The sequence below is a fragment of the Staurois parvus genome, unplaced genomic scaffold (genome assembly GCF_062004578.1).
Source record: "Staurois parvus isolate SC_StPar_1 unplaced genomic scaffold, SC_StPar_1.0 ptg002147l, whole genome shotgun sequence".
In the NCBI taxonomy this organism is placed as follows: domain Eukaryota; kingdom Metazoa; phylum Chordata; class Amphibia; order Anura; family Ranidae; genus Staurois; species Staurois parvus.
The window spans coordinates 1,569-27,276 of NW_028319943.1; the positions used below are offsets into that span (position 1 = coordinate 1,569).

Here is a 25,708-nt window from a genome sequence, read left to right on the forward strand (position 1 = left end):
GCAGCTGCCTAGTTCTCCTAGTGGTAGCACGGGCCCTGCATGGGCAGGAACACATGGAATGGACATGCGTGTGCGCTCCGTGCCCCTGTAGGCAGCGCGCTTCTGTGCGCGTGCGGACCGCGTGTGACTCTGCCTGCGGCGTGCTAGGAAGAGAATGAAGGCGCTGTAATGGAAAGCATGGCAGGTCCGCGCTGGGGCCCAATCACCCCCCATGTGCGTTTCTGACCTCCTTCTGGAAATGCCAGCAGCCTGGCTGCCTCTGACTTCAGCATTTCCCGTATGGCTGCCCCGGAACAAGCATGAAGGAGGCGGAGTCAGGAATGGCGCGATTGTTTCGGGGCAGTCCCAACGAGAGCCTCGCAGCCAGGAAACCGGCAATCTCAGCAGAAGGGGGTCCTCCAGGAGCCTTTAGATTGTAAGCTCTTGTGCGCAGGGCCCTCCTACCTCCTGTGAGGGGAATTCTGTTGTTTCCTCCGATTGTTCCGTATGTTGCAGCTCCATAACAATGTATCTGCGCTGAGGGCCCATGTCTGCTAAGCTGTGCTGCGACAAATGATGGCGACCCCAGAACGCGGATCAGAATCAAATTTAATTACATTGTAATGCGGAAATATTTACATAGTTTAGTGTCATTTTGGGGTGACAAGACCCCCCCCCCCAGGATTATGGTACAGTTTTTAGGGCCCCCCCTCCAGCAACTGAAGGGGGAGTGGAGTCTGTGCGATCATCTTCATGCTGCAGAGCGTTCAGTAGGCCCCTGTCGGAGTCTGGATGATCTATTGGCTGGTTAGTGAAGAGGCTCCGAGGGGGCGGTCTTAGAGCGGCGTAGATGGCGGTATTTCAAGTACAGGTTTGCAGATTTAGACTTGGGGCCGGCGTGCTGCAGCAGTCATGTGCGATCGAAGCCGCTGCCGCCGCCATCATGCAGTCTTTTTGTTTTCACCCCGCGAGAGGCGGGTGGCTGAAATGTACAGGACGTTAGAAAGTTTTACAGATGGGCGGGGCTACCCCCGCAGGGGCGTGGTCCTGCTCCGCCCGTCACCTCTAAGGCGGCTTCATCTCCAGTTTGCTGGTGGCGTGCCTTGATCCGCTTGTTCTCGCGCAGGTTGCGCAGCCGGGCGTTCTTGTTGGTGATCTCCTCCACGTGCGTCGCTGGCGCCCAGCCCCTCTCTCCATCCGAGAGCCGGATCCCTTCCATCCAACCTGCGGAGGGAGCAAAGGGGACAATGTCAGCACCAGGGCGGACGCACACAGCAGCCACATCACCCGATCCGCAGCATCTGACTGGGCCTGGGGCTTATTGGTGGAGTTATGACCGCAGGGGGGCCGCCCTCCCCTCCTGGCATCTCCAGGGCCATCTTAATAGTATCATGGGCCCCGGGACAAACGCATGCAATGGGGCCCCTTCCAGGCCAGCCCCAATTTCCATGCCTACTCTGGGGCCCCTTCCATCCGGCCCCAATTTCCACGCCTACTCTGGGGCCCCTTCCAGCCGGCCCCAATTCCACTCCTACTCTGGGGCTCCTTCCTGCAGGCCCCAATTTCCATGCCTACTCTGGGGCCCCTTCCATCCGGCCCCAATTTCCACTCCTACTCTGGGGCCCCTCCAGCCGGCCTCAATTTCCACGCCTACTCTGGGCCCCTTCCAGCCGGCCCCAATTTCCATGTCTACTCTGGGGCCCCTTCCTGCCGACCCCCAATTTCCACGCCTACTCTGGGGCCCCTTCCAGCCGGCCTCAATTCCACGCCTACTCTGGGGCCCCTTCCAGCCGGCCCCAATTTCCACACCTGCTCTCAAGGATGAAGAATAAATAGCTGATAGCATGAAACATTTAATAGGAAAACGTGCCATAAATCAAGGACTAATCAACACAAAGGGCACGGTACGGGGGGGGGGGGAGTCAGGAGGGCACAGTACGGGGGGAGTCAGGAGGGCACAGTACGGGGGGGGGAGTCAGGAGGGCACAGTACGGGGGGGGAGTCAGGAGGGCAGAGTACAGGGGGGGGAGTCAGGGAGGGCAGAGTACAGGGGGGGGGAGTCAGGAGGGCAGAGTACAGGGGGGGGGAGTCAGGAGGGCAGAGTACAGGGGGGGGGAGTCAGGAGGGCAGAGTACAGGGGGGGGGAGTCAGGAGGGCAGAGTACAGGGGGGGGGGAGTCAGGAGGGCAGAGTACAGGGGGGGGGGAGTCAGGAGGGCAGAGTACAGGGGGGGGGAGTCAGGAGGGCAGAGTACAGGGGGGGGGGAGTCAGGAGGGCAGAGTACAGGGGGGGGGGGAGGCCGGAGGGCAGAGTACAGGGGGGGGGGGGGAGTCAGGAGGGCAGAGTACAGGGGGGGGGGGGGAGTCAGGAGGGCAGAGTACAGGGGGGGGGGGGAGTCAGGAGGGCAGAGTACAGGGGGGGGGGAGTCAGGAGGGCAGAGTACAGGGGGGGGGGGAGTCAGGAGGGCAGAGTACAGGGGGGGGGGAGTCAGGAGGGCAGAGTACAGGGGGGGGGGGGAGTCAGGAGGGCGCGGTACGGGGGGGAGTCAGGAGGGCGCGGTACGGGGGGAGTCAGGAGGGCGCGGTACGGGGGGGAGTCAGGAGGGTGCGGTACGGGGGAGTCAGGAGGGCAGAGTACAGGGGGGGAGTCAGGAGGGCGCGGTACGGGGGGAGTCAGGAGGGCAGAGTACAGGGGGGGAGTCAGGAGGACGCAGTACAGGGGGGAGTCAGGAGGGCAGAGTACAGGGGGGGAGTCAGGAGGACACAGTATAGGGGGGGAGTCAGGAGGGCGCAGTACAGGGTCAGGAGGGCGCAGTACAGGGGGGGAGTCAGGAGGCAGAGTACTGGGATCAGGAAGGCAGAGTACAGGGGGGAGTCCGGAGGGCACACTATGGGGAGAGGCAGAAGGCCACAGTATGGGGGGAGTCAGGCGGGCACAGTATGGGGAGGAGGTAGAAGGACACAGCCAGGGGTGGACTGACAACTCATGGGGCCCCCGGGCAATAGGGATTATGGGGCCTCTGTGTCCTTGCCCACACTCAATGCACACCCAAAAAAGCCTATAAAAGGTACCAGAGGCATTTCATGGGGCCCCCTACTGACGCCGGGCCCTCGGGCAGTGCTGAGTGCTCGAATGGTCAGTCTGCCCCTGTGCACAGTACAGGGAGGAGGCAGGAGGGCACAATACTGGGATCAGGAGGGCACAATACGGGGAGGCAGAAGGGCACATTATGGGGGGGGGCACAATACTGGGATCAGGGGGTCACAGTACGGGGGGAGTCAGGAGGGCACAGTACAGGGTGTGTCAGGAGGGCACATTATGGGGGGGGGCTCAATACTGGGATCAGGAGGGCACAATACGGGGGGGCAGAAGGGCACAGTATGGGGGGGGCACAATACTGGGATCAGGAGGGCACAATACTGGGATCAGGAGGGCACAGTAGGGGGGGACAGAAGGGCACAGTATGGGGGGGGCACAATACTGGGATCAGGAGGGCACAATACGGGGGGGACAGAAGGGCACAGTATGGGGGGGCACAATACTGGGATCAGGAGAGCACAGTAGGGGGGACAGAAGGGCACAGTATGGGGGGGGGGGCACAATACTGGGATCAGGGGGGACAGAAGGGCACAGTATGGGGGGGGGCACAAAACTGGGATCAGGGGGGCACAGTACGGGGGGACAGAAGGGCACAGTATGGGGGGGCACAATACTGGGATCAGGAGAGCACAGTACGGGGGGACAGAAGGGCACAGTATGGGGGGGGCACAATACTGGGATCAGGAGGGCACAATACTGGGATCAGGGGGGACAGAAGGGCACAGTATGGGGGGGGCACAATACTGGGATCAGGGGGGCACAGTACGGGGGGACAGAAGGGCACAGTATGGGGGGGCACAGTACTGGGATCAGGAGGGCACAGTACAGGTTCTGGGAAGCAGCCCGGCTATCCTGGGACAGCTTAGAAAAAAACATTACTATCCTGGCAAATCCGGGACAGTTGGCAAGTATGTACACCTGGGGCCCCGGACAGTGCCTAGGGTTCCTAATGCATTAAGACAGCCCTGGGCGTCACATTAATATTCAGAGATACCCCGGGGGGGGGGGGTGGAGACAGGATCTGAACTCCAGACCAAACCTTTCTTCTTTTTTTTTTTAATTTCAGGTGGTACAGGAATTTCTATGTGTCCCCATTAGGGTCTTGCTGTGATGACCCCATTACCTGGACAGGAAGTGAGGGGAAATCTCCCCACTGGGGACACAGATGGCGCTCCTCCCTCTCCCCCGCCCACGAGGTACCTCAGCTGAACTGTGATAGATTAATATCTGCCCCTTTGCCTACATTGAGCCTGACACTCCGGCTTGAGAGTCGCCTGGCAGTTGTCACCCGCTGCCTGTCGGTCTCCCAGCTCCTGAGTCCACATAACAGCCTCAGATATTTCAGCTCAGTAGATAAAGGAATGTAAAGAACAACAGAGCTCTGCTATGCGCTCTCAGGAGCCGGGAGACGGCATTATTCTAACCTTACACACCGTGTGTTACAACAGCCAATCAGATTTGGGCCGCCCCTTTTTATAGTGGAGGGCAGATAATAAAAGGAAGACTCTGATTGGTTGTTGTGAGCAGCCAGACACTTCCCTGTCCTCCGTTGCTTCCACAACTGGCTCTAGAATTTCACTCCGACCCGCTGACGTGTTTATAGTCAAATGATGGAAAGCGCCCCTCCCCCGCATTTTCTTTTCCCCGCCCCCTCTTACCGTCGCTGGTCTTGGCGGTGAGGCGCAGGATGTCGGCCTTCTCCAGCGTGAGCTCATCGTGCTCCTGGGCGGTGTACCCCTTAATGCACTGGACTTGAGGAGCGTCTGGGGAGGAGAGACATGGAGGGTGGTCAGCCAATGGGAAGAAAGGGAGGGGTCAACAAATCGCCAAAAGCTGCGCTAATCCTGCACCGCGCTGCAAAGGGCCTAGACAACCGAGCGGCCGCACATTTGCGTTCAATTCTAAAAAAAAATGTGTGCTGAGAGCGCGCGCCCTGCCCGCTCCCAACACGCATGTCCGGTACTCGCGGAAAGGTCCCGATCTCCTCTTTCAATCACGACCTTTCCCGATCATGTGACCGCCGTGACGGCGCGTCACGGCAATCACATGATCCCTAAACCCCGCCAGTCCGCCTCCCTGCTTCTTAAACTCTTAAACGTCCGGGACGCGCCGGCGTGAAGGGGTTAATTTAAATAGGGACATGTGCGTTCCAGTGCAATTTTGGTGCGTTTTCGATGCGTTTTACCGCGTCCCAGTACAGTTCTGTGCAGGAAAAATGCGGCCTGTTCTTTTTTTTTTTTTCTGCATTCGGAACGCACTGGAACTGCGAGCGCTGATGGGAACTATGACACTGACCACCATATCATCTACTTTCTGTGCATTTTGGATGCAGAAAAAAGCAACTGAAACGCATGGAGTGTGATCCGGTCCTAATGCAGGCCATAGACAGGTCGAAAACCGGCCGTTTTTAAAAAAAAAAAAGAAAAATCTGTCGTTCAATCGGCCAACGTTACCACCACGGTAAAAAAAGTGGCTGATTTTCGTCCCGTCTGCGGCCGGCATTTAACCCCATAATTACTTCTGTCCCTGCAGAGAGCTCCGCTATTAGGATTTTATATGAACAGTCTTGCAGTTGCAACAATGTATCCATTTGTATCTATTTGTATCCATTTCGATACAGATGTTTTTATTCGGATACAAATGGATACATTGTTGCAACTCCAAGACTTTTCATATAAAATATAATAGCGGACTGGAATTCTTCTTCTTCTTCTATTCGCTATTAATGGCGATTCTTCTTTTATTCGCTATCCGGCGCCATTCTCGCGCTCTTCCAGGAATTATGCTAATCGCCCCCTTCTAGGCCTCATTTGCATACATTTCCCATGACTCCCTGCCAGTGACGTCGGACGCACCTTCGCTGTCGGAGACGTTCTCCAGGTCGATGAGCGGCTTGGAGGGACACATGGCGGAGATCCAGCGCTGCTTCTGGCTCCTGCGGAGAGACGGGAAAGGTTAGGACCGCCTCCTGCGCTGTCACTTTATATACCTCTCTGAGCGCCGGGCCGGTCTGCTTTATAGAATTTCCACCGACTGGAAGGTCATCTCTACAGATTTATAGCTCCAATCTACACCAAAACGCACATCAAAACGCAACACTCAACACGCAACACTCAACACGCAACACTCACTGACATATGCATTCTTCCAATCACAGAGAAGACATGAAAATGACCCAACACATTGCAGAGGCCGGAGATCCCTTCATCAGGGCTTGAGGACTGGAAACAATGGATACAGACGGACTGAGCGAAGTCCATACTCTATACATACTATTCTATATCGCGTCCAGTCTGTATACATTGTATTCTATATCCTGTCCAGTCTGTATACATTGTATCCTTCATCCCGTCCAGTCTGTGTACATTGTATCCTTCATCCCGTCCAGTCTGTATACATTGTATCCTTTATCCCATCCAGTCTGTATACATTGTATCCTTCATCCCGTCCAGTCTGTATACATTGTATTCTATATCCTGTCCAGTCTGTATACATTGTATCCATCATCCCGTCAGTCTGTATACATTGTATCCTTCATCCCGTCCAGTCTGTATACATTGTATCCTTCATCCGTCCAGTGTGTATACATTGTATTCTATATCCTGTCCAGTCTGTATACATTGTATCCTTCATCCCGTCCAGTCTGTATACATTGTATCCTTCATCCCGTCCAGTCTGTATACATTGTATCCTATATCCCGTCCAGTCTGTATACATTGTATCCATCATCCGTCCAGTCTGTATACATTGTATTCTATATCCTGTCCAGTCTGTATACATTGTATCCTTCATCCCGTCCATTCTGTATACATTGTATCCTTCATCAAGTCCAGTCTGTATACATTGTATCCTTCATCCCGTCCAGTCTGTATACATTGTATCCTATATCCCGTCCAGTCTGTTTTTACTTGTATCCATCATCCCATCCAGTCTGTATACATTGTATTCTATATCCTGTCCAGTCTGTATACATTGTATCCTTCATCCCGTCCAGTCTGTATACATTGTATCCATCATCCCATCCAGTCTGTATACATTGTATTCTATATCCTGTCCAGTCTGTATACATTGTATCCTTCATCCCGTCCAGTCTGTATACATTGTATCCATCATCCCATCCAGTCTGTATACATTGTATTCTATATCCTGTCCAGTCTGTATACATTGTATCCTTCATCCCGTCCAGTCTGTATACATTGTATCCTATATCCCGTCCAGTCTGTATACATTGTATTCTATATCCTGTCCAGTCTGTATACATTGTATCCTTCATCCCGTCCGGTCTGTATACATTGTATCCTTCATCCCGTCCAGTCTGTATACATTGTATCCATCATCCCGTCCAGTCTGTATACATTGTATCCATCATCCCGTCCAGTCTGTATACATTGTATCCATCATCCCGTCCAGTCTGTATACATTGTATCCATCATCCCGTCCAGTCTGTATACATTGTATCCATCATCCCGTCCAGTCTGTATACATTGTATCCATCATCCCGTCCAGTCTGTATACATTGTATCCATCATCCCGTCCAGTCTGTATACATTGTATCCTTCATCCTATCCAGTCTGTATACATTGTATTCTATATCCCGTCCAGTCTGTATACATTGTATCCATCATCCCGTCCAGTCTGTATACATTGTATTCTATATCCTGTCCAGTCTGTATACATTGTATTCTATATCCCGTCCAGTCTGTATACATTGTATTCCTTTATCCCGTCCAGTCTGTATACATTGTATCCTTCATCCCGTCCAGTCTGTATACATTGTATCCTTCATCCTATCCAGTCTGTATACATTGTATTCTATATCCTGTCCAGTCTGTATACATTGTATCCTTCATCCGTCCGGTCTGTATACATTGTATCCTTCATCCCGTCCAGTCTGTATACATTGTATCCATCATCCCGTCCAGTCTGTATACATTGTATCCATCATCCCGTCCAGTCTGTATACATTGTATCCATCATCCCGTCCAGTCTGTATACATTGTATCCTTCATCCCATCCAGTCTGTATACATTGTATCCCTTCATCCCATCCAGTCTGTATACATTGTATCCATCATCCCGTCCAGTCTGTGTACATTGTATCCTTCATCCCATCTGGTCTGTATACATTGTATCCATCATCCCGTCCAGTCTGTATACATTGTATCCTTCATCCCATCCCAGTCTGTATACATTGTTTCATTTATCCCGTCCAGTCTGTATACATTGTATCCTTCATCCCGTCCAGTCTGTATACATTGTATTCTATATCCCGTCCAGTCTGTATACATTGTATTCTATATCCCGTCCAGTCTGTATACATTGTATCCTTCATCCCGTCCAGTCTGTATACATTGTATTCTATATCCTGTCCAGTCTGTATACATGTATCCTTCATCCGTCCGGTCTGTATACATTGTATTCTATATCCCGTCCAGTCTGTATACATTGTATTTTATATCCCGTCCAGTCTGTATACATTGTATCCTTCATCCCGTCCGGTCTGTATACATTGTATTCTATATCCCGTCCAGTCTGTATACATTGTATTCTATATCCGTCCAGTCTGTATACATTGTATTCAATATCCCCGTCCAGTCTGTATACATTGTATCCATCATCCCGTCCAGTCTGTATACATTGTATCCTTCATCCCGTCCAGTCTGTATACATTGTATCCTTCATCCCGTCCGGTCTGCATACATTGTGTCCAATCCTCAAGCCCTGATGAAGGGATCTCTGGCCTCTGAAATGGTGTTGGGTCACTATTCTATGATCGGAATAAATGTTTTCCTGGATTATTAACTCTTACTTGGCACCTCAATTTCAGATTCATCGACCTAAAACAGTCGATTGTATGAACACACACACACCCCATTGCCTTTCTCCTCTCATCCGCCCCTCCCCCCCTCCCCCATATCTGCCGTCACTCACTCGCTCTGCGCACGAAGCAGGATCTGGTGTTTCGGCCGTTGCTCGTGGCACAGCTGGACATGGAACACCTCGCCGGGACCTCCTGCAGCTTCCAGCTCAGATCCGTCACCTTCAGGTCACACACCTGGGCATGTGCAAAGACCGCAAACCGGCCCAGCCTGGGGAGCAGAAAGATCGATTATTAGATGGGAAGAATATCTGGTGCTGTGTGATCCACCAATCGTATGTGGACTCCAGACCAAGCTGAGAAGGCGTGGGACAATGAGCGTTTAATTTCCCTAAAACTTTGAAAATTGGGAGAAATCGGCAAATTTTTGTCATTTTGGTGAACTCGCTTTCGCCAAAATCACTTTGTACATTCCTAATTGAAGCATGTAGCTGCCAATGGCCAACCAGATGGTGGAGGAAGGCAATGGACCATCCATGAACCGCCCAACCTTCTTGGTCTTCCAGAGACCAGCGGCGGACTGACCATTCGAGCACTCGGGTGCTGCCCAAGGGCCCAGGGTCAGTAGGGGGCCCCATAAAATGCCCTGGTAGCTTTTATAGGCTTTTTTGGGTGTGTTTTGAGTGTGGGCAAGGACACGGGCCCCATGATCCCCAATTGCCCAGGGGCCCCATGAGTTGTCAGTCTGCCCCTGCCATAGACTGTGTTATTGGTTGGATCCTGGTTGAGGACATGGAATGCTGAGCAATGTTGGGGAGACGGGTTCTCTTTGCCGGGGAACTCACTCCTTCTTCCTGGAGAGCAGCAGGCAGTCATTGAACAGATGCAGGTAGACGGGTTTGGGGCTGAGTTTGAAGCGGGATCCTGCTGCATTCGGGATCTGCATGTCCAGTTCCACCAGCTCCCCGTGCTTCACCAGCCAACGAGACTGCGAGATCAGAGGGAAGATCTGTGGAGGAAAGAGACAGTCAGACCTTCTACAGGGGCCCTTTGGGGCTCCTAATCATAGAGAGGTTCTAGTTACAGAGTTAGTCTGGTTGAAAAAAAGTTCATCTGGTTTAACCAATAAAAAGGTAAAAAAAAAAATTATACAATCCTCCACCCACAGTGGATCCAGAAGAAGGCAGAAACCCAGCAAAGCATGATCCAATCTGCTCCTGCGGGAGAAAAAAAATCCTTCCCGATCCCCCGAGAGGCAATCGGATATTCCCTGGATCAACGTTCCCTATAAATGTTATATTCTGTGTATCCAAGAAAGGATCCAGGACTTTCCTACAGCAATCCACTGAGCTGGCCACAACCAACGCTTGAGGGAGTCATTTTCACAGCTCTTACCATGAAGAAGCCTTTCCATATTTGGAGGTTAAATCTCTTTTCCTCCAAACGTAAAGAGCGCCCCCTTGTCCTCTGTGGTGACCTCGGGGAATAACTCTACACCGAGTTCACTGTGTGCCACCCGCCATCCTGTAGGGGGTCCATACATGCAGATGGAGCTACAGGAAGCCTTTCCATGGCAATGCCTAGCCCACCATGAACCATCCATACCGGCTGTGACATCACACCCTCTTCCAAAACCAGCCTATCCCCACCCCCACCTTACCTTACTCTCAAAGTGAATCTTCTTGTTGAGGTGGATCAACTCTTCTGTTCTCTTCATAGATTGGACGCTGGCGTTACATTCCTTCACCAGCTGAGGAGGAAAAAGCCGCCATTAGATACACTATAGTTATGAGACAACATATTCTTCCAGACATTAGATTGTAAGCTCCTCCGCACAGACCCCACAAACCTTCCATTTCAGCTCTTTGTCCTGAGAGCTCCATATCAGATTATCCATCCTATCCGCCACCACTCCATGTGGGACCATCATTCCTATCCGCCACTGATCCATATGGGACCATCCTTCCTATCCGCCACCACTCCATATAGGACCATCCCTCCAATCTGCCACCACTCCATATAGGACCATCCCTCCAATCTGCCACCACTCCATATAGGACCATCCCTCCAATCTGCCACCACTCCATATGGGACCATCCCTCCAATCTGCCACCACTCCATATGGGACCATCCCTCCAATCTGCCACCACTCCATATGGGACCATCCTTCCAATCTGTCACCACTCCATATAGGACCATCCCTCCAATCTGCCACCACTCCATATGGGACCATCCCTCCAATCTGCCACCACTCCATATGGGGCCATCCCTCCAATCTGCCACCACTCCATATGGGACCATCCCTCCAATCTGTCACCACTCCATATGGGACCATCCTTCCAATCTGCCACCACTCCATATGGGACCATCCTTCCTATCTGCCACTGATCCATATGGGACCATCCTTCCTATTCGCCACTGATCCATATGGGACCATCCTTCCTATCCGCCACCACTCCATGTGGGCCATCCTTCCTATCCGCCACCACTCCATGTGGGACCATCATTCCTATCCGCCACCACTCCATATGGGACCATCATTCCAATCTGCCACCACTCCATATGGGACCATCCTTCCAATCTGCCACCGCTCCATATGGGACCATCCTTCCTATCCGCCACTGATCCATATGGGACCATCATTCCTATCCGCCACTGATCCATATGGGACCATCATTCCTATCCACCACTGATCCATGTGGGACCATCATTCCTATCCGCCACTGATCCATGTGGGACCATCATTCCTATCCGCCACTGATCCATGTGGGACCATCATTCCTATCCGCCACTGATCCATGTGGAACCGTCCTCCTATCCGCCACTGATCCATATGGGACCATCATTCCTATCCACCACTGATCCATATGGGACCATCATTCCTATCCGCCACTGATCCATATGGGACCATCATTCCTATCCGCCACTGATCCATGTGGGACCATCATTCCTATCCGCCACTGATCCATGTGGGACCATCATTCCTATCCGCCACTGATCCATGTGGGACCATCCTTCCTATCCGCCACTGATCCATGTGGGACCATCCTTCCTATCCGCCATTGATCCATGTGGGACCATCCTTCCTATCCGCCACTGATCCATATGGGACCATCCTTCCTACCCGCCACTGATCCATATGGGACCATCCTTCCTACCCGCCACTGATCCATATGGGACCATCCTTCCTACCCGCCACTGATCCATATGGGACCATCCTTCCAATCTGACACCGCTCCATATGGGACCATCCTTCCAATCTGCCACCGCTCCATATGGAACCATTCTCCCTATCCACCACTGATCCATATGGAACCATCCCTCCAATCTGCCACCGCTCCATATAGGACCATCCTTCCTATCCGCCACTGATCCATGTGGGACCATCCTTCCTATCTGCCACCACTCCATATGGGACTATTATTTCTATCTGCCACACTTCCATATGGGACTGTCCTTCCTATCTACCAAATGAGAGGCCTGGAATACAACAGCCATTACTGCAACCCAGCTGGAGCCACCGATGTCCTCCAAATCCACCTGCACTACATTGCTAGGCACTGAGCTGAACCAGAGACACCAAAATACGGGACCACAGAGAGGGACGATAGGAGTGTTCTCAGACGACGTGATTTTGTTGCACAATCAGTGATTTTGTGTTTGATTTACAAAAGTCTGATGTTTACCATGCTGTGAAATTACCATCAAAAATTCCTCTAAAAGCTGGCAGTGCCCAGCCCAGATCCGAGGGCTTGGGGGTGATCCCAGGGTTTGGGGGAGATCCGAGGGCTTGGGGGTGATCCCAGGGTTTGGGGGAGATCCGAGGGCTTGGGGGTGATTCCAGAGCTTGGGTGTGATCCCAGGGCTGGGGGTGATCCCAGGGCTTGAGGGTGATTCCAGAGGTTGGGTGTGATCCCAGGGCTTGGGGGTGATCCCAGGGCTTGGGGGTGATCCCAGGGCTTGGGGGTGATCCCAGAGGTTGGGTGTGATCCCAGGGCTTGGGGGTGATCCCAGGGCTTGGGGGTGATCCCAGGGCTTGGGGGTGATCCCAGAGCTTGGGGGTGATCCCAGGGCTTCGTAGTGATCCCAGAGCTTGGGGGTGATCCCAGGGCTGGGGGTGATCCCAGAGCTTGGGTGTGATCCCAGGGCTGGGGGTGATTACAGAGCTTGGGTGTGATCCCAGGGTTTGGGGGAGATCCGAGGGCTTGGGGGTGATTCCAGAGCTTGGGTGTGATCCCAGGGTTTGGGGGAGATCCGAGGGCTTGGGGGTGATTCCAGAGCTTGGGTGTGATCCCAGGGCTTGGGGGTGATCCGAGGGCTTGGGGGTGATCCCAGGGCTTGGGGGTGATCCCAGAGCTTGGGGGTGATCCCACGGCTGGGGGTGATCCCAGAGCTTGGGTGTGATCCCAGAGCTTGGGTGTGATCCCAGAGCTTGGGTGTGATCCCAGGGCTTGGGTGTGATCCCAGGGCTTGGGGGTGATTCCAGAGGTTGGGTGTGATCCCAGGGCTTGGGGGAGATTCCAGAGGTTGGGTGTGATCCCAGGGCTTGGGGGTGATTCCAGGGCTTGGGGGTGATTCCAGGGCTTGGGGGTGATTCCAGAGGTTGGGGGTGATCCCAGGGCCCGGGGGCGATCCGAGTGCTTGGTGAGTTGCTTGGATCACCCCCAAGCTCTGGGATCACCCCCAAGACACGTCATTCATACAATGCCATCCAAACATGAGTTCCAGAAACTCGGCCCTTTCCTTTTATTCTTCTATTTTTTTTTTGTGTATTTGTTGGCATTTGACCTTTTTAAACAATAAAAAACAAAACTAAAACCAAAACAAAGTTCAGGAATGTATTTGTGTTTTGTGTATTTGTGTTTTTATTTCCTTGATTTTATTATAAAAAAATAAAATAATAAAAAACACAAATACGCAAAACACAAATACAATCCTGTATACGGCTCCTTCCTTTTATTCGTTGACTATTTTTGCTCCTTCCGTGAAAAAAAACATCAAATAATAATAAAATGCCATAAAAATCTAATGAAAGTGACATTTATGACACAAGAAGCCCCCAGGAGTCATTTAGAGCTCATTGTACCCTGAATATCGCAGGAGACCCCCCTTCATTCATTCTCTCTTTCCCATTGACACCATGAAAATTTTACCAAAATTTTGGCAAAGAGAAAGCTCTGAATTTTGCAATCTCAGCTCGTGGAGAGGCTGAGATGTCACTTCCAATCTTGCTGTTCGTGAGCCAAAATTCAATATATATTTTTCAGTGGTGACATTTTAGGAATGATCAAAATTATTGGGGGGGGGGGAGGGGTTAATGGAGATTCGGCGTTCATCCATAGCGAAGGTTCTGGACAACAGAAAATAGCGCAGACCGCTGATGTGAGATGTTATTGGTCAGAGGCGTCTGTGGCATGTGGGACAGGAAAGGTCAGCCGGTCTGCGTCACAATGTACTGTCTGTCTCGGCAGGTGGCGCGTCTTCCGCAGACCCCAGTCAGTGACACCCCAGGATCGCACCCAGGTGTCACATCTCACCCTCCTGCAAACTGACCACAGCTGCAGGAATGCCGGATACAAACAGTCTGCTGTGTATGTGTGTCAATAAACCCCTTCACAGGATGACAGCTGCCCCGCCGAGACACCATGGGGGTCAGACCTGGAGGTCCGCATCTGAGACTGAAATCTTTTCCATAGCACCAAATTTCTTAAATTAAAAACAATCTTTATAGGGAAGATATAATATCTCCCATAGCTGCTGCGATTGCAGGATAGGCCCCGCTGAGAAGCTGTTGAAAGTGCAGGATAAGCCCCGCTGAGCAGCCGCTGAGATTGCAGAATGGGCCGCATTGAGCAGGCGCTGAGATTGCAGGATAAGCCGCACTGAGCAGCCGCTGAGATTGCAGGATAGGCCGCACTGAGATTGCAGGATAGGCCGCACTGAGCAGCCGCTGAGATTGCAGGATAGGCCGCACTGAGATTGCAGGATAGGCCGCACTGAGATTGCAGGATAGGCCGCACTGAGCAGCCGCTGAGATTGCAGGATAGGCCGCACTGAGCAGCCGCTGAGATTGCAGGATAGGCCGCACTGAGATTGCAGGATAGGCCGCACTGAGATTGCAGGATAGGCCGCACTGAGCAGCCGCTGAGATTGCAGGATAGGCCGCACTGAGATTGCAGGATAGGCCGCACTGAGATTGCAGGATAGGCCGCACTGAGCAGCCGCTGAGATTGCAGGATAGGCCGCACTGAGCAGCCACTGAGATTGCAGGATAGGCCGCACTGAGATTGCAGGATAGGCCGCACTGAGCAGCCGCTGAGATTGCAGGATAGGCCGCACTGAGCAGCCGCTGAGATTGCAGGATAGGCCGCACTGAGCAGCCGCTGAGATTGCAGGATAGGCCGCACTGAGCAGCCGCTGAGATTGCAGGATAGGCCGCACTGAGCAGCCGCTGAGATTACAGGATAAGCCGCACTGAGCAGCCGCTGAGATTGCAGGATAGGCCGCACTGAGATTGCAGGATAGGCCGCACTGAGCAGCCGCTGAGATTGCAGGATAGGCCGCACTGAGCAGCCGCTGAGATTGCAGGATAGGCTGCACTGAGTTTGTAGCAGAAGGCATTGCCTTTGCACTGGAGAACAGCAGAGCGCAGTCACCGCATTGCTCAGCAGGAAGATCAGCCAATCACAAATGGGTCTTCGGAGACATTATGTTGATTTAAAGGGGATTTCTGCCCAGACTATTCCTGAAGCGTCCAGCAGATGTCACTAGAGCCGTGCTCTGGCCTGTGATTGGCCAATCTGATACAGATCAGAAGATGATTGGTCGGTAGACGCGTTCGAGCCGCACAATGCATGTAATGGACCCGCAGGGCCTGGCGCTGGCCGTTCAGTTACCTTCTTGAGCTCGGTGAACGCCTGGCTGGCCGTCTCTTCGTTCTGCGATCCGGGCGCCGTGTGCTTCAGGATATTCTGCAGAAAGAAGACAACGCTGAGGAATCGCTCCACCCAAAACCGACTCATTACTTCTGCTGTGATGACAAACGCTGCAGCATGAAAAAGAGGGGGAATGGAAGACTGGAGGGGGGGATGGAGGGGGGGTATAAGACTTGGGGGGGGTGGAAGGGGGGATATAAGATTGGAGGGGGGGATAGAAGACTGGAGGGGGGAATGGAGGGGGGATATAAGACCGGAGGGGGGGTGGAGGGGGGATATAAGACTTGGGGGGGGGGGGGGGGTGGAGAGAGGATATAAGACTGGAGGGGGGGTGGAGAGAGGATATAAGACCGGAGGGGGGGGTGAAGAGAGGATATAAGACTGGAGGGGGGGTGGAGAGAGGATATAAGACCGGAGGGGGGGGTGGAGGGGGGATATAAGACTTGGGGGGGTGGAGAGAGGATATAAGACTGGAGGGGGGGTGGAGAGAGGATATAAGACTGGGGGGGGGGATTGAGGGGGATAGAAGACTGAAGGGGGGGGGAATGGAGAGAGGATAGAAGGTGGATTTGGCAGTTGGGAGGAGTAGCAGGAAAGTATTTCGGTGATTTTGGGGTGGAGCCCTTAGGCAGTGGCCTCACTTGCCTTAGCATCGCCCAGATCGGGGCACAGAGGGGGAGGGGCCCTACACGGGGTCACCGTACCTCCACCAGCATCTTCAGCCGCATGATCCTCTGGAAGGGCAGGATGAGGAAGGAGGTCAGAGGGAGGCGTTGGCACACTTGGTCTTCCTCCAGCTTGGCCAGGATCCCCCGGAAACGGGCGTTTTCCTGTCTGGGGGGAGAAAAGGAAGGGCGGGTCAGCTGTCCAGGTATAGGCGGAGTCACCTGCTGACTTCATACAACTCTAGGGGGCACCAACATAAGGATTCCCCTCCCCCACCTTGTTCGGTTATAGGCGGAGTCTGGTGGCATGCTGCGTCCCCCCCACACGCAAGGTTTCCCCTCCCCCGCCTTGTTCGGTTATAGAAGTCTGGCGGCGTGCTGCGCCCTCCCACACGCAAGGTTTCCCCTCCCCTGCCTTCTTCGGTTATATGCGGAGTCTGGAGGCGTACTGCGCCCTCCCACATGCAAGGTTTCCCCTTCCCCGCCTTCTTCGGTTATAGGCAGAGTCTGGAGGCGTGCTGCGCCCTCCCACACACACAAGGATTCCCCTCCCCCACCTTGTTTGGTCATAGGCAGTGTCTGGTGGCATGCTGCGCCCTCCCACACACACAAGGATTCCCCTCCCCCACCTTGTTCGGTTATAGACGGAGTCTGGTGGGTGCTGCGTCCCCCCAACTCCAGGATTCCCCTCCCCTACCTTAGGCGGAGTCTGGCGGCGTGCTGCGCCCTCCCACAAACAAGGATTGCCTCATCTTATTCAAGTATAGATGGAGCCTGGGGGGGAGGGGGGCTCCAACATATTGCCCCCTCCCCCCTGGGCTGTGTACTCCCAGTGCCCCCTTCCCATTGGTTGCAAACGGCCCATACAGGCCAAGCGGGGGAGGGGCACTTACAGCAGCCGTTGGTAGGTCTGCTCCTGGTAGGCCTGGTTGGTGACATAAGGTAGGTACACCCTCCGCAGCTCGGGGCAATGTCGCAGGACGATGTCACAGACGTCAAATCGCAGGATGTCCTCCTCCAACCGCTCCTCCAGGTCAGTCAGGAACCTGCAACAAGGAGAATGACACTTTCACCCAACATTCACCTTCATCCTAAACACCCGAACCCGGGAGATTCACCTGCAGAGAATGTGATTATCACCCAACATTCACTTGTTTACGGCCCCATCCTTGTCGGTATGGTGGGGGATGGGATTCTGTACGATGGGGGATGGGATTGTGTACGGTGGGGGATGGGATTGTGTACGGTGGGGGATGTGATTGTGTACGGTGGGGGATGGGATTCTGTACGATGGGGGTTGGGATTCTGTACGATGGGGGTTGGGATTCTGTACGATGGGGGTTGTGATTCTGTACGATGGGGGTTGTGATTCTGTACGGTTGGGGATTGGATTCTGTACGATGGGGGTTGTGATTCTGTACGGTTGGGGATTGGATTCTGTACGATGGGGGATGGGATTCTGTACGATGGGGGATGGGATTCTGTACGATGGGGGTTGTGATTCTGTACGATGGGGGTTGTGATTCTGTACGATGGGGGTTGTGATTCTGTACGGTTGGGGATTGGATTCTGTACGATGGGGGATGGGATTCTGTACGATGGGGGATGGGATTCTGTACGATGGGGGATGGGATTCTGTACGATGGGGGTTGTGATTCTGTACGATGGGGGTTGTGATTCTGTACGATGGAGGATGGGATTCTGTACGATGGGGGTTGTGATTCTGTACGGTTGGGGATTGGATTCTGTACGATGGGGGATGGGATTCTGTACGATGGGGGTTGTGATTCTGTACGATGGGGGTTGTGATTCTGTACGATGGGGGATGGGATTCTGTACGATGGGGGTTGTGATTCTGTACGGTTGGGGATTGGATTCTGTACGATGGGGGATGGGATTCTGTACGATGGGGGTTGTGATTCTGTACGATGGGGGTTGTGATTCTGTACGATGGGGGTTGTGATTCTGTACGATGGGGGATGGGATTCTGTACGATGGGGGTTGTGATTCTGTACGGTTGGGGATTGGATTCTGTACGATGGGGGATGGGATTGTGTACGATGGGGGATGGGATTGTGTACGGTGGGGGATGGGATTGTGTACGGTGGGGGATGGGATTCTGTACGGTGGGGGATGTGATTCTGTACGGTGGGGGATGGGATTCTGTACGGTGGGGGATGGGATTCTGTACGGTGGGGGATGGGATTCTGTACGGTGGGGGATGGGATTGTGTACGGTGGGGGATGGGATTCTGTACGGTCGGGGATGGGATTCCATACCTCTCGCTGATCTCCTTCACTTCGGGCAGTTTGGAGAAGAGCCATTGTTTCTCCTGCGCCCCCAGACACTCGTTCAGCTCCGGTGAGTTCAGGAAATGATCGACCACGATGGACAGACTGTTCACATACGACGCCTCCGACGTCACCAACTCAAACTTGGCCTACGGAAAGATGGCGGAGCGATCAATAGAGAACATTCATCACAGCTCATAGGAGGCATTTCCTCAGTCTCCCCTCCCCCAGTGATCAGGCTGTACATTGTAACTTTGTAGAAGGAGGAGGAGTCATTTCCTCAGTCTCCCCTCCCCCAGTGATTAGGCTGTACATTGTAACTTTGTAGAAGGAGGAGGAGTCATTTCCTCAGTCTCCCCTCCCCCAGTGATCAGGCTGTACATTGTAACTTTGTAGAAGGAGGAGGAGTCATTTCTTCAGTCTCCCCTCCCCCCCCAGTGATCAGACTTCACTTCAAATGAAAAGAAAAACCTAATCCCATATCAGAGGCTCGTGGTGCCTGACGCCTCGTACGGATCTCAACGGAGGCAAGACGAGTCGGGAGGATGTCCGCTGGGTTTGGTGAACGGCGAAGAACCAAGGACTACTAGGATGTTACCTCGCAGCTTCTGATTGGATGACGGTTTTCATGGCGGGAGAATTGCTATGCAAGACTTTGGCATCTGAAACTCCGACACGTCTACATTGCAGAAGAATAGAGGCCGCTTCTTCACAGCAGACTATCCCAACATGGCGGAAACCCCGAAATAATGGGGGAAGCCCCACTAGTGTAATCCTCTCTACAGAACAGTGATGAGCGAGGTGGAGATACCATCAGAAATACGGGAATGAAGACCTTGGAGAACCCAGAATATCTGACACCCCGAGGCTAATCAACAGGGAAAATTGTACTCTCCCCTTATAATGGCAATCAGTGGAGAAGGTCCCTCTAACATTGGTGGTCTGTAGAGAAGGTCCACCTAATAATGGTGGTCGGTAGAGAAGGTCCCCCTAATACTTGTGGTCAGTGGAGAAGGTGTCCCCTAAAACTGGTGGTCAGTAGAAAAGGTCCCTCTAACATTGGTGGTCGGTAGAGAAGGTCCCCTGACCATTGATGGCTAGTGGAGAAGGTCCCCTTAATACTTGTGGTCAGTGGAGAAGGTCCCCCTAAAACTGGTGGTCAGTAGAAAAGGTCCCTCTAACATTGGTGGTCGGTAGAGAAGGTCCCCTTACCATTGATGGCTAGTGGAGAAGGTCCCCTTAATACTTGTGGTCAGTGGAGAAGGTCCCCCTAAAACTGGTGGTCAGTAGAAAAGGTCCCTCTAACATTGGTGGTCGGTAGAGAAGGTCCCCTTACCATTGATGGCTAGTGGAGAAGGTCCCCCTAATACTTGTGGTCAGTGGAGAAGGTCCCCCTAAAACTGGTGGTCAGTAGAAAAGGTCCCTCTAACATTGGTGGTCGGTAGAGAAGGTCCCCTTACCATTGATGGCTAGTGGAGAAGGTCCCCTTAATACTTGTGGTCAGTGGAGAAGGCGTCCCCTAAAACTGGTGGTCAGTAGAAAAGGTCCCTCTAACATTGGTGGTCGGTAGAGAAGGTCCCCTTACCATTGATGGCTAGTGGAGAAGGTCCCCCTAATACTTGTGGTCAGTGGAGAAGGTCCCCCTAAAACTGGTGGTCAGTAGAAAAGGTCCCTCTAACATTGGTGGTCGATAGAGAAGGTCCCCTGACCATTGATGGCTAGTGGAGAAGGTCCCCCTAATACTTGTGGTCAGTGGAGAAGGCGTCCCCTAAAACTGGTGGTCAGTAGAAAAGGTCCCTCTAACATTGGTGGTCGGTAGAGAAGGTCCCCTTACCATTGATGGCTAGTGGAGAAGGTCCCCTTAATACTTGTGGTCAGTGGAGAAGGTCCCCCTAAAACTGGTGGTCAGTAGAAAAGGTCCCTCTAACATTGGTGGTCGGTAGAGAAGGTCCCCTTACCATTGATGGCTAGTGGAGAAGGTCCCCCTAATACTTGTGGTCAGTGGAGAAGGTCCCCCTAAAACTGGTGGTCAGTAGAAAAGGTCCCTCTAACATTGGTGGTCGGTAGAGAAGGTCCCCTTACCATTGATGGCTAGTGGAGAAGGTCCCCTTAATACTTGTGGTCAGTGGAGAAGGCGTCCCCTAAAACTGGTGGTCAGTAGAAAAGGTCCCTCTAACATTGGTGGTCGGTAGAGAAGGTCCCCTTACCATTGATGGCTAGTGGAGAAGGTCCCCCTAATACTTGTGGTCAGTGGAGAAGGTCCCCCTAAAACTGGTGGTCAGTAGAAAAGGTCCCTCTAACATTGGTGGTCGATAGAGAAGGTCCCCTGACCATTGATGGCTAGTGGAGAAGGTCCCCCTAATACTTGTGGTCAGTGGAGAAGGTCCCCCTAAAATTGGTGGTCAGTATTTACAGTATTGATCTGATATCGATGTGATAGAAGTACTCCATTCATACGATCAATGTCCGTTACTGATACGTGTTCAATACTCATCTACTGGGTGTACAATAGATGTCCGGTATTGATACGATCGATATTTAGTATTAGTACAGTATAGGTACGATATTGATAAGATATGTGAACAATATTGATGAGATGCATGTACAGCATTGATACAAAACATAACCAGAATTGATAAGACAGATGTATGGTATTGATATGATAGATTGAAGGTATTGATAAGATAGATGTATGGTATTGATATGATAGATTGAAGGTATTGATAAGATAGATGTATGGTATTGATATGATAGATTGAAGGTATTGATAAGATAGATGTATGGTATTGATATGATAGATTGAAGGTATTGATATGATAGATGTATGGTATTGATAAGACAGATGTATGGTATAGATATTATAGATTGAAGGTATTGATAAGATAGATGTATGGTATTGATATGATAGATTGAAGGTATTGATATGATAGATGTATGGTATTGATAAGACAGATGTATGGTATTGATATTATAGATTGAAGGTATTGATAAGATAGATGTATGGTATTGATATGATAGATTGAAGGTATTGATATGATAGATGTATGGTATTGATAAGACAGATGTATGGTATTGATATTATAGATTGAAGGTATTGATAAGATAGATGTATGGTATTGATAAGATAGATGTATGGTATTGATATGATAGATTGAAGGTATTGATAAGATAGATGTATGGTATTGATATGATAGATTGAAGGTATTGATAAGATAGATGTATGGTATTGATATGATAGATTGAAGGTATTGATAAGATAGATGTATGGTATTGATATGTTAGATTGAAGGTATTGATAAGATATCCGTACAATATTGATACGATAGATGTACAGCATTGATATTATAGATTGAAGGTATTGATAAGATATCCGTACAATATTGATACGATAGATGTACAGCATTGATACGCACCTCCTGCAGCTTCCTCTCCTGGATCGTGAGCGTATTCAGGACGCCGCTCCCTCGGACATCCGGGATATCCTGCCACAGGGAGAAGGTGGAGCCCCGGGACGAGCGCTGAGAGCGGAACGAGCTGCTGGGGGACAGGTTACTCTTTGGACTCGCAGAAACGTCGTCCTCCTCTCCCGCCGTATCTTCCCGCTTCTGCCGCTGAAGCTCGCGGTTTATGGCCACGTCGCTGTATTCCTGGTACAGGATGGCTGGGGATAGAAGAATTACACAGAGGGTGATGGGAATAATGTGCTCTCATCGTGCTTCTCAGCCCCGTCTTCCTATCCTCCAGCAGAGGAGTACAAGGCGTACGGTCCCGGGCTGAGCGCACTACTACAGAAGTCTGTGTCAGGAGCAAAATGATAAAGAAAATGTAAGGAATAGTGGATGATGTGCAGCGTGATGAGACAATACAGAAATGGGTGGAGATCTGCGCGCTCCTGTCTGTACTGCGCAATTGTGATTGGACGTTCTCACCGTTCGGTTTGTATAAGTCAGGGGTGGGCAATTGTGGCCCTCCAGCTGTTGTAGAACTACAAGTCCCATGAGGCATTGCAAAACTGACAGTTACAAGCATGACTCCCAAAGGCAGAGGCATGATGGGACTTGTAGTTCACCAACAGCTGGAGGGCCACAGTTACCCACCCCTGGTATAAGTGGTGGGTTGGGGACACCTGTTACAGCACATCGCTGACGGCTAGAAGTGGACAATCCCTTGAAGGTGGACAATCCCTTGAAGGAGCAGCAGTAAGGACTTACAGGTGAGCAAGAAGCGGGACTGTCTCCTCTCGCAGTAGGATTGCCTCCTTTGGGACTCGGTGTCCTCTGGCCTCTCCTCGCAGGGTGACGGTCGGGCCTCCTCGCTGGGTGGTCTGCCTTGCTGCCCACCCTCCACTGATTTGCTCCTGAAAGGGTAAAACAAGTCGCCATGAGCCTCAGTGGGGGAGGCTGCCCAGGAACAATGGAAGGGCAAGGGCTGAAAATTCCTTAAACAGAACAAACAAAGAGACGTTTCAGGGCCAGACTTCAGCCTGGCAGAGCGGGGCCACGCCACAGGAACCACAACATTCCCCTCCCCGCCACTTATAAAGGGGCCAATGGACGATTATCCGCCATCATTCTGCCACCACATCAGATGGGCTTTACCAGTATTCATTCATCAGCTAAATCCTGAGATTTCCAAGTGAAAATCCTTCTGCAGGAAATACATCGGCGGGTACAGTACACATCCGCCACACATTTGCTGCGCATCCATTAAAGCTGAACTCCAGGCACAAAAAAAAAAACATTTAAATGTATTCCTCAATAGCCACAAAAGCTAGAAGTCCTCTTTGTGCACATTGAATGCCTTTGCAAACCTAGATATTACCTTGTAAAAAAAAGCAGTGACATCATCACTGTACTGTACATAACCTATGCAGAGAGCAGAGCTGTGGGAGGGGCCCACAGTAGGCTCCACCCGCTACAGCAGGAGGCGGAGGCTAGACCAGTCCGCCAGCACAAGGAGAGAGCATAGCTGTGGGAGGGGCCCACGGTAGGCTCCACCCACTACAGAAGGAGGCGGAGGCTAGACTAGTCCGCCAGCATAAGGAGAGAGCAGAGCGGTGGGAGGGGCCCACAGTAGGCTCCACCCACTACAGAAGGAGGCGGAGGCTAGACTAGTCCGCCAGCATAAGGAGAGAGCAGAGCGGTGGGAGGGGCCCACAGTAGGCTCCACCCACTACAGAAAACTACACTGGGAGACGGAGACTAGACCAGTCCGCCAGCACAAGGAGAGAGCAGAGCTGGGGGAGGGGCCCACAGTAGGCTCCACCTACTAATGAAGGGGGCGGGGACAAGACCAGTCTCCCTGCAGAAGTAGAGAGAGCAGCAGTGAGCGGTCTTTATCCCAGGAAGTCTCACCCTGGATGACGGCTCAGATCTGGAAAAAATGCAGAGAGATCTCCGAGGTTCCGGAAGACACAGAATGGATGGATCTATTATCCCGGAGTTCAGCTTTAAGGACTGTTGCATAATGTCAGCAAATGTGCTGCAGATGCGGATGAATCCCGGCAGCGGAATGTTCCAAGAGGCTCCAAATTGGCCCCTTGTAGAGATTTTCTATTTTTCTGTCCACTGAAGACATTTCTGCTCCCAATCCCTTCTAATTGGGAATGTAAAGTTCTACGTCTGCTCCGTGGCCCTATTGGGAAGATTTGTCTTACTTCCTGCCCTGGTGACACTTTCCCACACCGTGACACACAAGAAGTGAGGTGAAGTCTCCCCAACAGATTACCAGACTGCAAAATACAAATCCTCACCCAGGATCAATGCCGCTCCATCCAAAACCATAACTGCTGGTGGAGTCACACGTTCCGATGCCCCCGCCTGTGTGCCCGGGGTGTAGACACATAGCCTGGGTATTATATATAGACCTCATCCACTATGCCTGGGGCCCCGGGGTCCAAGGAGCTCCCCTTATACATTGCACTTACCTGAGCCAGGAGGAGTCCGTATCCCTGGCAGGCGGCTGCAGAAGGCTGCTCACCCCGGCACTGTTACATCTCCTCTCTCTCCTTCCAGATTTACCTGCAGAGAAACGGCTCATTAATCCCAAAAATCAGATTTGAACAGAGGAAGGCGCTCAGAGGCCAACTATATACCTTCACACGCCTTACTACCCCACATTGGGGTTGGGTGGGCATGTGCATCCCATTCCATCGCATTCCATCATTTGACATCCCATCCCATCCTATGCTATCCCATCCCATCCTATGCCATCCCATCCAATGCCATTCCATCCCATCCAATGCCATTCCATCCCATCCTATGCCATCCCATCCCATCCTTTGCCATCCCATCCCATCCTTTGCCATCCCATCCTATGCCATTCCATCCCATCCTATCCCATTATATCCCATCCTATGCCATTCCATCCCATCCTATCCCATTACATCCCATCCTATGCCATCCCATCCCATCCTATGCCATCCCATCCAATGCCATTCCATCCCATCCTTTGCCATCCCGTCCAATTTCTTTCCATCCCATTCAATGCCATCCCATCCAATGCCATTCCATCCCATCCTATGCCATGCCATCCTTTTCTATCCCATCCCATGCCATGCCATCCTTTTCTATCCCATCCCATTCCATTCCATGTCATGCCATCATTTGACATCCCATCCTATGCCATCCCATCCTATGCCATTCCATCCCATCCTTTGCCATCCCATCCCATGCTATCCCATCCCATCCTATGCCATCCCATCCCATCCTATGCTATCCCATCCCATCCTATGCCATTCCATCCCATCCCATCCAATGGCATTCCATCCCATCCCATCCAATGCCATTCCATCCCATCCCATCCAATGCCATTCCATCCCATCCCATGCAATTCCATCCTATCCCATCCAATGCCATTCCATCCCATGCCATTCCATCCCATCCCATGCCATTCCATCCCATCCAATGCCATTCCATCCCATC

General features: G+C 52.0%; 1 protein-coding gene across 1 annotated transcript in view; it reads right to left on the reverse strand.

Moving 5' to 3' along the window:
- Window positions 1-570: 570 nt before the first annotated feature.
- Window positions 571-25,708, reverse strand: part of LOC149432419 (rho guanine nucleotide exchange factor 19-like) — a 32,710-nt gene continuing 7,572 nt past the window's right edge. The window contains 15 exon segments of the mRNA XM_089665217.1: window positions 571-1,080; window positions 1,082-1,203; window positions 4,736-4,840; window positions 5,933-6,012; window positions 9,008-9,086; window positions 9,089-9,165; window positions 9,740-9,903; window positions 10,555-10,644; window positions 15,791-15,865; window positions 16,534-16,663; window positions 17,388-17,540; window positions 18,774-18,934; window positions 22,199-22,446; window positions 22,997-23,142; window positions 24,712-24,805. Of these exon segments, the coding sequence (XP_089521343.1) occupies window positions 1,045-1,080; window positions 1,082-1,203; window positions 4,736-4,840; window positions 5,933-6,012; window positions 9,008-9,086; window positions 9,089-9,165; window positions 9,740-9,903; window positions 10,555-10,644; window positions 15,791-15,865; window positions 16,534-16,663; window positions 17,388-17,540; window positions 18,774-18,934; window positions 22,199-22,446; window positions 22,997-23,142; window positions 24,712-24,805 (1,760 nt within the window). The 3' untranslated portion in view covers window positions 571-1,044.